Source organism: Etheostoma spectabile, chromosome 14, assembly GCF_008692095.1.
Source record: "Etheostoma spectabile isolate EspeVRDwgs_2016 chromosome 14, UIUC_Espe_1.0, whole genome shotgun sequence".
NCBI classification, from domain to species: domain Eukaryota; kingdom Metazoa; phylum Chordata; class Actinopteri; order Perciformes; family Percidae; genus Etheostoma; species Etheostoma spectabile.
In genome coordinates this window covers 5,662,010-5,672,447 of record NC_045746.1, presented here as the reverse complement: position 1 = coordinate 5,672,447, position 10,438 = coordinate 5,662,010, and the positions used below count along the sequence as shown (strand labels likewise).

At 42.6% G+C, this 10,438-nt stretch overlaps 2 protein-coding genes across 3 annotated transcripts in view; one reads left to right on the top strand and one right to left on the bottom strand.

The window, feature by feature from the left end:
• The window catches only part of LOC116701936 (gasdermin-E), an 11,048-nt gene extending 3,138 nt beyond the window's left edge, over positions 1-7,910 (bottom strand). Inside the window, exons 1-9 of one of the 2 annotated variants that reach the window (XM_032535983.1) lie at positions 7,592-7,910; positions 5,792-6,031; positions 5,438-5,630; positions 4,950-5,127; positions 4,521-4,641; positions 4,009-4,155; positions 1,373-1,494; positions 963-1,146; positions 755-825 (exon numbers count right to left, since the gene is read on the bottom strand). In XM_032535983.1, coding sequence (XP_032391874.1) covers positions 755-825; positions 963-1,146; positions 1,373-1,494; positions 4,009-4,155; positions 4,521-4,641; positions 4,950-5,127; positions 5,438-5,630; positions 5,792-6,002 — 1,227 coding nt within the window. In that variant the 5' untranslated portion in view covers positions 6,003-6,031; positions 7,592-7,910. The remainder of the gene's footprint in view (positions 1-754; positions 826-962; positions 1,147-1,372; positions 1,495-4,008; positions 4,156-4,520; positions 4,642-4,949; positions 5,128-5,437; positions 5,631-5,791; positions 6,032-7,591) is intronic. The other variant, XM_032535984.1, reaches the window with a different exon arrangement.
• Positions 7,911-8,831: 921 nt separating this feature from the next.
• On the top strand, positions 8,832-10,403 carry LOC116701989 (proline-rich protein 36). Its single transcript, XM_032536059.1, has 3 exons — positions 8,832-9,038; positions 9,219-9,729; positions 9,856-10,403. The coding sequence occupies exons 1-3, from the start codon at positions 9,012-9,014 to the stop codon at positions 10,401-10,403; spliced, it is 1,086 nt and encodes a 361-aa protein (XP_032391950.1). The 5' UTR covers positions 8,832-9,011.
• Positions 10,404-10,438: the final 35 nt, after the last annotated feature.

Here is a 10,438-nt window from a genome sequence, read left to right as displayed (position 1 = left end):
ACATTTGTCCCTATTGTTTACTGTTTTTTCTGTGTGTTACTTGTTTGTTTGTTTTTGCTTTCATTGTAGAAATTGCTGCTGAACAAAGGAATTTCCCCGTTGTGGATGAATAAAGTACATCTAATCTAATCTAATCTAAAATAGAGTACTGATTTAACGTCTTTTCTCAAGAAAAAGTAACAAAGTATAAAATTAAAAAGTAACCTTGTGAATGACAGCTACCTGGACCAGACGATGTTACTAGAGTAACGCTGAGAAACTACAGTGGACATGGAAAAAACGCTCTTTCTTCTTTATATGCCATCGGCTACATTTTAAATGGTTCTGCCAATAGGCCTAAATCCTATATCTTATTTATTGTGACAGAGACTGGGGACTCCAGTTAATAAGATTCTGACCCAGAAAGGTAGACTGAAGCAAAGTAAGGTAAGGTAAAGTGAAGTGGCGTCACATGAGGAGAGTATTTTTTAACACAATTATCTGTACTTCTACTTGAGTGAGTACTTTTTGCCATCTCTGTTCATTGTGGGATTGGCTCTAGGGGCTGTAATTCTGCACCAAGGCTGAATTTGAGGAAAGAGACTTCAGATACATGGGGACCACTAAGGCCTATATAAAAGCATCCAAAGAGGACCAGTTTTTCTTTGCACAAATTTCTCAAATAATTTACACTTTTTGCACTTATAGAATCAAATCCATAAGTTCTCATGTATAACAGTCAACAGAGAGGTGGTATGCAGTAAATGAAACTAACCAGTGTGTCAAAGGCCTCCAGAAAATCAGCACTGCTCTTGCTCAAGAGGCTTAGAGTCGGATCAGGCAACTCTACAAAAATAATACAAATACAACACAGCAAGTTAAACTGTAGCAAACAACTTCTTGAGTACTACTTTTTTTTTTATTTGCTCAAAACACTGTGAGGAAATGATTACAGGCCTCTTTAGTCTGGAGGTCGCCCTTACCTTCCAAGGCACTGACCAACAGGTGAGCTGCGTTTAGATGGGAAGGAATACCCCACTGGCTGTTCTCAGCGGGACTGTCTGTGCCGGCTCGGTCCAGTATGGCTGACAATAATTTTCTTTGACTCTCCGACAGCTCTTTGTGCGTGGCCACGTTGACTGTTTCACCCCTGCACAACTCCTCAAGCTATCAGAAAGAGTGAGAAAGGCACAGAGAAAACAATTTGTCACAGATTTTGGCCTTAATACTGTCTTTAAATGACATGAAATGTTTTTTGGAGACTGGAGTCCAAAGTTTAATTGTCACACAATTATTATCCACAAGTCCCCTGTAGAGATGAGCCCATACTGACTCGGGACCACCACACACATGTGGTGTATTGGATTCAGGGTCATGTTAGTGTGTCACTCACCAAACACTCCATATATGACAGAGCAGTTCTGTCCCCCAGAGTCTCTTGGAGTCTCTTGAACAGGACACCTCGAGTCAACTGGGGGAGCTCTGCCAGAGGAGAGAGGTCCATCTCCTGTGATCCTGCAAGAGACCGGGAGACACTGCATCAGATTTGAAACTGACGCTACACCAACATACAAAGTGTGGCTGGTACCAGCCTCAGTCTTCCCCACCTTTAAAATAATGGCTGCACTACAGTTGGCTTGGTATGGTTTTTTGCTTATAACTTCAAATTCAATTTTATTTGAGCTCCTGAATTCAACTTATCAACACATGCCTGCCCATACAGGTCATGCCTACTTCTGCCTACATACATTTTCCCTCACCAAACGTGGCATCTAAATATCTATAAACCCATTTTGTGTTTCCCACACTGTTTTCCTACACACAGTAAATGAGTTACTGTTGGCTCAACCTAATTCTTAAACACATTATGCAACGACAAGCACATTTCGATGACTCATCAAAAAAAAAAAAAACTCACAGGCACGAGTCTGACTCACACCATTTTGTACATTTTTACTTCTGCACAACTTCATACCAAAATCCTTGTATGCTTCAACAATCTGCATGCTTTTTTAAAATAATTCTCTTGATTTTGAAGCAGATCCAAATCAAGGTGCAGATTGACAGACTTCTCAACAATTAAAGTAGCGCATTAATATCTATGTAACCTTGGCATGGGGTTGTGTCCCTTATGACTTTCTTCCTGTTTTTACTTTCAGTTGGGAACAAACGATGGGTAAAGTGGACAGGGTGGCACTATACTGACATTTTGACATGTTACAATGGAAAGCTGACTTTTTGGCAGAATTATAAAATATCACAGGATGACAGATACATCATTTTCACTGAGCAGTATACCTTAGTATTCAGAGTTGCAATTAGGGCTGCACAATTAATCGAATTTTAATCGCGATCACAATTTGGACTTCCCACGATCAAATTTGCGTGATCGAGGATTATTTTTATAAAGGTCATTTCATAGAACGCTCCGGGTTTTTTGCAAGCCAATCTCCGCTCCGTAAAGCCGCTGCTCATGGGCCAGTCAGAGTAGTTCACTGCACCGGTGCAGCTTATTTTTCTAGATGTAGACAGTCAGAGGACAGAGTAAGAGGAGGAAAACTCAACAGATAGCAGTGGTTATTACGTCAGTCTCAAGGTTTACCAGTTTACCAGTAAACGCAACATTATGTCCGTGACCCGTCTGTTGTTTTTCGAAACAGTGCTGACCAGTGCTAGTCGGTGCTAGTTAGCGTCTGTTAGCTGTTAGCTCCCGACGCACCGGTGCTAATGTCCTCGCATCCGCTGCAATGTGTTATATGGATTGGTTTAATTTTGCGTTACATGACCCATTTCTTCTGTAAGCCGTGCGTGTTGGGATCTTTCTACGCTCTCTCGTACTACTCTCTCCTTCTTACTCTCCGCGCCCCGCCGCACAGCGGCCGCCGGTTCAAACTTCTGACATTTGTTACAAATTATTTTTTTTATTAACACAGCTGTATATTGTTAAATATGAGGGTTAAACCTGTATTTGTACCAGTGTTTCCATGGTAATCTGCTATCGCGGCCGCCACGGCGGAAGAACACAGAAGAAGTTATTGAATGCAGCTAACTCAGTGGTGTAGGTAACAGCGTGTGAGACGGAGCTGCTGACCGGACCAGAGATGTGAACCATGGACGAAATCATAGTTCATAAAAATGCAGCGCAGTGAAGATACAGACGTTTCATACACACTGCCGTTGTTATCCGCATCGACCCGTGCGGACCCGTTCATAATGATCAGCCGTCTCTCCGTGAGTAGCGTCCATACACTCCTCTCCAGTTATAAACAGCCTATATGACAATACAATTGTTTTGGTTAAAATCAAACAAATAATCGTGAGACTAATAGCGATGAAAATTTTGATCAAAATAATCGTGATTATCATTTTGGCCATAATCGTGCAGCCCTAGTTGCAATACAATCATTGTTATTCGTATTAGTTTAGAAATGGCGATAGGTGTAAACCGAGCCCTGAGCCTCTAACCTTATGAGGTCATAAGGGGCAAGGTTTCTTTCTTTCTTTCTTTCTTTCTTTCTTTCTTTCTCTGCTTTGCCACCCAGAGAATTTGGGCCACCCATGAGAGTGAGACATCATGGCTTTCAAGTGGCAGACCTCCAGCCTCCACCTTGTACCCTTGCCCCCCCTCTCTCCTCCTCAAAAGTTACAAGCTCAGAATTGGCACATACTAAGGAAAGCTCATGGTGGGACTGACTCTAGTGGCTGTAATTCTGCACCAAGGCTGAATTTGGGGAAAGAGACTTCAGATATGGTATTAGGGGACCACTAAGGTTTATATTTAAAAGCATCCAAAGAGCACCATGCCATGGGACCTTTAATAGCCAAATATTGCTACTGAGGCTTTTCAGCCCAACTATATTTCAGGGCTAATTTAACAATCCATTGAACCCACAATTAAATCAGTGGTAAAAAAAAGGGGAAGCTATTTGATTTACAACTTTTCACTTCCTCATCAAACAAGGAACGTTAACCAAATGTTATCTCCCAAAATTAATAACTGGACCACTGTATGAATGAATGAACACAAACCATTTTGCAGTGCATCCAAAGGTACTTTCTCTGGAACCTTATCCCCATTGCACATGCCGTCCATTTCGTCCAAGGAATCATGGGATGGCCAGGACTCAGGTGAGTCTGCCTCAATGCCTCCCATTAATCCAGGCTGTAGGCATATATCTGAAAATACACACAACATTGTAGATAACACAGGTACGGTCAGGTGTGCCCACAGGGGAACCACCTCAGCTGGAAAAAAAGGAACTTTGGCTTTACTCCGAGTTCCTCACAGATGCCTGAGCTTCTCACCCAAGGGAGACACCAGCCACTCTGCTGAGAAAACCCATTTTGGCTACTTGAACCTAGGCTAGTTCTTTAGGTCATGACCCAACCTTCAGACCATAGGTGAGGGTAGGAACAACAATTGACCGGTAGATGGAAAGCTAATCTACTACTGATTCTCTCCCACACACACACACACACACACACACACACACACACACACACACACACGCACACACACACACGCACACACACACACTTACTAAAGTGTCCGCTTTTCTTTATCTCCAGTTCCAGGATGCTGTACGCAATAACTGTACCAGAGGGGATCTCCAAGGAAACATCACTGTCCGCCTCAACGTTGTTGCTGTCCTTCACACACACCTGAGAATACACAAAAACACACACACAAACATTTTAGTGATTTGAAATCTGACAGAATTACATTTTTGGGATCGAAGATCCAATATTTGAACTGGAACAGAACAGGAATGTAACCAAGCACCTTTCATCATGATTAACAATGTTATTAATAACAACTGTCTGACTACGATGTCACCTCAAAACTCATAGCAAACCAGTGAATTGTTGATTGGTTTTTACCAGAAACGGTCATCACATTAAAAATGGAGCAAACTGTTTTGTGTGTTTTGTTAAATCTCTAAAACACTCGACTCCACCGACACATCTACCTTAAAAGAGCTCCCCATCATGCCCACTAGTCCGAGCATCCCCTGAAAGACGCACTGCTCCTTTTTCGTCTGGGTGACGGTGAAGGAGTTGGCGGTGAGGATCCTTTCCTTAACCACTGCCAGCACGTCAGCACGCTTCTCCAGCTGCTGCACCAGCGGTTGCTGCATGTCTATCAGCCTGATGCAAAGAAAAACAATTTGTTTTTTTTTAAATTTGCAATGGAATGTATAGGATGTGTGCGTATTGCATTTAGGCGATGTAAATTAATCAAAAAACACAAGAACCATGGACAGAACCAATGTAGAGTATTTACATAAGATAACACTATTAATCTTCCTTGTTTGTTACTGGTCTGAAGTGTTAAATGTCTGATCTCTCCAACGACATTTCTGGCGTATTCATCTTATTCGTGATGAAGTCCTCATCCTGACACCTTCTGCTGACTAATAACAATGTGTGAATAGTATAAAAAGGAATGATTTAACACCTGCCGCTGGAGTCTTGTAACAGCTTCTGCACATCCAGTTCCTCTTTCTTCAGCTTGCCAAAACTCGACTGGAGCTTGGAGGTCCCGTGGCCCTCCAGTGTGGCTCTGACAGCGCCAGCCTCGGTGTCCAGCTTACCCGAGAGTTTGTCTCTATATGTCCCCTCGTAGGTCACAAATTCTGTCTTGGACACGTCTGACAACACACGGTGGTTTTAGCATACATATTGATCTATGTGTGTAAGGGAAAATCTGTACTTTGGAAAGAAAATGTCTTGGAATATGTCTTAGAAAATGTCCAATCCACTTTTTTAAAAACAAAACATAAACAGTACGTGTACATGCACACCTACATACCAGGACGGAGCACCTTGTCGCCTTGCAACAAGTTGCTGAGGGTGAAATCTGTTGGTTGGTACTTGGGGCTCTGCCAGAACCACATGCGGTTGCGTTTGACGACCAGTGCCATGGGAACCAGTTTATCCGAGTCATTTAATCGGGACACGTGGATGAGGCTTCCTTCGGGGTCAATATGACGGACAAAGTTGGCAGTGGCTTTGGAAAACATGGCTTGGCTTTGATGAGGACTGCAGACAGCTGGAAGAAGAGAAGAGCTTATTTTGTCCGCTTAAAGCTACAGAGAGCAAAGACAAGAGCCCTGGTATGCTTTTACCCAACGACTAAACCATTAGCGGGGATTTCCTGTTGGTATTCTCCCCAGTTTTCCACTTTAGATAGTTTATGCAAGTGATTCACTTGCTAAGCAGACCCTGTGGGGGCGAGCACGTACGCACGTACGCACACACACACACACACACAACGCACACCCACACGCACCACACACACACCACACACACACACACACACACACACACACACACAAACACACACACACACACCAGGCTCGCTAATTCTGCTGCTCAGATTCCATAGCTTAAATATTTAAAGTAATCAGGCGTGAGAGGGGTGTGTGCTGTGAGGGATGAGAGAAAAAAGGAATAGAAGAAAAGTTGGAGCTGTGTCCCTGTTGGATTGATAAATGTTAGAGTTAACCAAAAAGAATGCAACATTGGCCGGAAATCCGAGAAAGAGGCCAGTTAAAGAAATAAATATAAAACAGGCGAGGGGTCAGACCTCCTAGGTTTTCCCCCCGGAGTGAAACCAAGAACACCACCGCCTTGTGCTGTGAACAATGCAAACTCCCCTTGACATGAGTGTGTTGAGTCATTTGCTATGAATTATTTAAGTTATCGTAACGTCAGCGGAAACCTTTCTCTAACCCCAACCTCGAATTCCAAGAGCTCAGATATGCAGTTTCTTACAGTAATATTTTATGGTTTAGTGGAAGGTGGACCAGAGAGAGAGAGAGAGAGAGAGAGAGAGAGAGAGAGAGAGAGAGAGAGAGAGAGAGAGAGAGAGAGAGAGGAGAGGAGAGAGAGACATGATAATATGAATTCCTTTTCAATATAATATAAGGACATTTCTAACTAAACATTGTTCACGTGGTTATGGTGGCAATTCACTGGTGTTGGGCTAACCACCATGAAGAAAACCACCAAAAGTATCCACAAAATCCTCAAAGTATTAGGGATCCATCCTTATATATATATATATATATATATATATATATATATTATATATATATATATATATATATATATATATATATATGTATATATATAGCCTCTTAAGGAGCATACACGTTGATGCTACCTTGTGACGTCAAACATCTTTTAACTTAATTGAACTCCAAAACAGAAAATGATCAAAGAAAATGAGAAGAAAGCACAGTTTCCCATTAAAATAGATTTGTCAATAGAAACAGTTGGTAAAGAAAAAGGCTCACAACATTCGTGCCTCGTGTTAACAAGTTTAACACAACCACACAGGCACGTGCGCGTTGGTAGCCTATTTCCCGGCAGCTCACTTATTTTTCTAATGTAACAAGCTTCAGGTGACCGAGAGCTGCGCTGTGAGACCGACGGCTCCTGACTCGGATTAGGAGAGTTAAACTAAAGACATAAAAGGGGAAAGAAACACGTTCTGACCAGGAAAACCATAACAAACTAGACTAGACGGAGAACAGGAACCTCTACTGGTTTAGGTTTCCCAAAAACACAGATAAATGACTTGTTTATATTTGAAGTTGTCTCTTACCTCAAATTGGAGTATAAACTCTTCAAATCCGAGATTAAACGTCGCACGTTCAGAGCTCCGACCCTTCGAGTTGTTACTCCTGGAATGTGACCGATGTTGCCATGCGTAAAAGTAGACCAAGATGTCCAAACGCGGACCGAAATAGTCCTCTGGATGTAATAACGACACAGCCCTAACAGTGTTGGGACTATTAGAAAGCTAATAGCAGCAGCAGCAGCAGCAGTGTTTTCGGTCAGAGCTGCGGACGAGTTGTGGGAGAGAGATTGAAGAAACAGTTATCCACTTCACAGAGAAGTACATCGACCGCTTCCTCCCCTTCCACTTTCAGTTAATTATGATCATATGAGTGTTTGTGTGTGCGTGCGCGCGCGCGCGCGTGCGTGTGTGTGTGTGCGTGTGGGTGGGACAGGGAGTTGTCACACATGTGTAGAGATATGGTCCTCTGATACCGTGAGGCATGGATGCACACATGCCCAAACATTATGTAGTCGGAGCTGGTACAAGACTACTCTTAACAGGCTGTTTGGGATTTTGTGGTTGAAGAAGTATTTTGAAGTTTTACTAATGTAAAGGTATATCAGCGAAGTGTAAATTAATATCAAAAGTAAGTACTCATTAAGCCCAATTGCCCCTTTCCAAGAGATATTATTTGTATTACTGTATTTCTATTGCATTATAATTGCAAGTTGTTGTTTTTTTTGAATAAGCAGTATGCCGTATTAACAAATTATGTCTCACGTCTTAATTTGAGAAATCCAATATTTACTTTATGTAGATTTATCTTTTACAAAGTTATGTAAGTCATAAAACAACTCAGTGAAGCTGAACGACTGGGTGACTTGAGTTAAAAACACACCTGGGCACATTTTCCAGTCATGAGTCTTATCCCATTTTGGATCTTATTATGTCATAAGACATATTATATTATATATAATGACATATTGTTCATATGCAAGATGAGCACAAATGGCTGAATTGTAGGGTCAACTGCCTAAAACAGACCATGACAAAATATTAAGAAAATTGGCAATATGGTGATAACAAATGCAAAACAAATTCCCCAAAATGGAAATGTTGCTTGGGGAAAATATAGATAAACGAGTCAATGTGTGCAAAGAGTAAAACTATATCATGATTGTCAAGTTGTGGTATTTTTTTTTTTAAATATGAACAATGCTTTGGAATAAGAAAAAGAAAAAAGAAAAAAGAATGGAATCTTTACAAAACATCACAATTGCATATGGAATCCATCGAGATGTTCCATGGTTCTAGAGTGGCATCACTCAGAAGATGTTCATGTAGGAATTGGAGAATTTTCATCCAGTCAGTGATAGTTTTGTGACGATACAGTTGCATTTTCCCGATACTCACACGTATTTGCGAGAGATTAAAGGCCTCCCTGCAACTGTACAAGATCAAGATGAAGAACTACAATGAAGACAGTCATGTAAGTAACCTACTTCTGTTGCAAGATAGATGCATTGGTTAAGAAATTAATAGCAGACATTTCAATTCATACTATGTCCAAAAATGAGCTCATTAAGTCCAAAAATTAAGAATATAAATAACAATGAACAATTGAGGTAAAAATGAATAAATAATATAAATATATTATTGTTTTTTGCAGCCAATAGAGAGCCACAGGAGACACAGTGGCTACAGTCAGTCCAGGATCCTGGAAATTGAAAGAGCTGAAAGGGCTGAGTTTCTTGAACTCCTTCACCGAGTAGAGAGACTGTATAACTCACGGAGTCGCCAAATTGATGAGATCAGGAAGAGAATGGGATTTTCCGTCCACCAGGATACCCTTACCTCACCTCAGACTACAGCTTCTCCAATTTTAAAGGATGACAAAAGGGTTCGGACGTTCAGGACCAACCAGACGATGGTAGAAGAGGAGCCTTTCTCCAAGAAGAGGCTGGGTCTGGGCAGTAAGATGGCAGGGTGGAACGCTGCAAACAGGAGGAACCCACGTACACACGCTTCCCTCAGCTCTGTGGACATGCCCACTCCCACTGAGCTGAGGGCCATTTCAAAAGTCAGCCTTTTCACCCCCAGTCCTCCTTCTTCCCCTCCTCCCAGAGCAACCAGGAGACCGTCTTGTCTCCCGGTGATAACTACAAAATTTGGTGGCGCAGGTATGTTAATATTGTTGAGTGATGACTTTCTTTATATATACATGAATGGAAAAAGGTGAAGATTGTGATTACAGTAAAGTGGAAATTTGGATATTCATGACTAATTTTTGTTGGTAATATGAACAGTCAAGGAGGTGGCTGATGGGTGCAAGCTCCAATCGTCACAGACGACACTAGAGGGATTCATGGAGACACTAGAAAAAGGTGAGTTTCGCCACCATCCTTCACCCGAACCACCAACAGCACCCAGTAGGATCCCAAAGTTGGCACCCAGGTTTACAGCACGTCCATCAAAAGCTGTCCCGCCCAACAACACAATACCTCACCGTGGGACCCCGGCGATGGCACCCAAGGTTCCAGCGCCTCCATTAGAAGCTGCCCCGGCACACAGAAAAGGACCTCGCCGTGGGTTCCCGGCAGTAGCACCCAAGGTTCCAGCACCTCCATCAGAAGCTGCCCCACCCAACAGAAGCGGACTTCGTTGTGGGACACCGACGGTGGCGCCCAGAGTGCCAGCACCACCTTTGGACCCCCCCCCTGCCCACAGAAAAGGACCACGCCGCGGGACCCTGGTGGTGGCACCCAAATTTCCAGCACCTCCATCAGAAGCTGCCCAGCCCAACAGAAAAGGACCTCACCATGGGACAAAATGTCACCCAAATGAAGACCTCTAGCCTTTGGTCAATCCTGCAAAGAGCCTGTCCCTCTG

Bases quoted from the DNA above. Each gene is read 5' to 3' on its own strand.
- LOC116701989 (XM_032536059.1), top strand. From the start codon at position 9,012: ATGAAGAACTACAATGAAGACAGTCAT. The intron at 9,039-9,218 runs GTAAGTAACCTA...TGTTTTTTGCAG, and splicing joins ACTACAATGAAGACAGTCAT to CCAATAGAGAGCCACAGGAG. The intron at 9,730-9,855 runs GTATGTTAATAT...TAATATGAACAG, and splicing joins TACAAAATTTGGTGGCGCAG to TCAAGGAGGTGGCTGATGGG.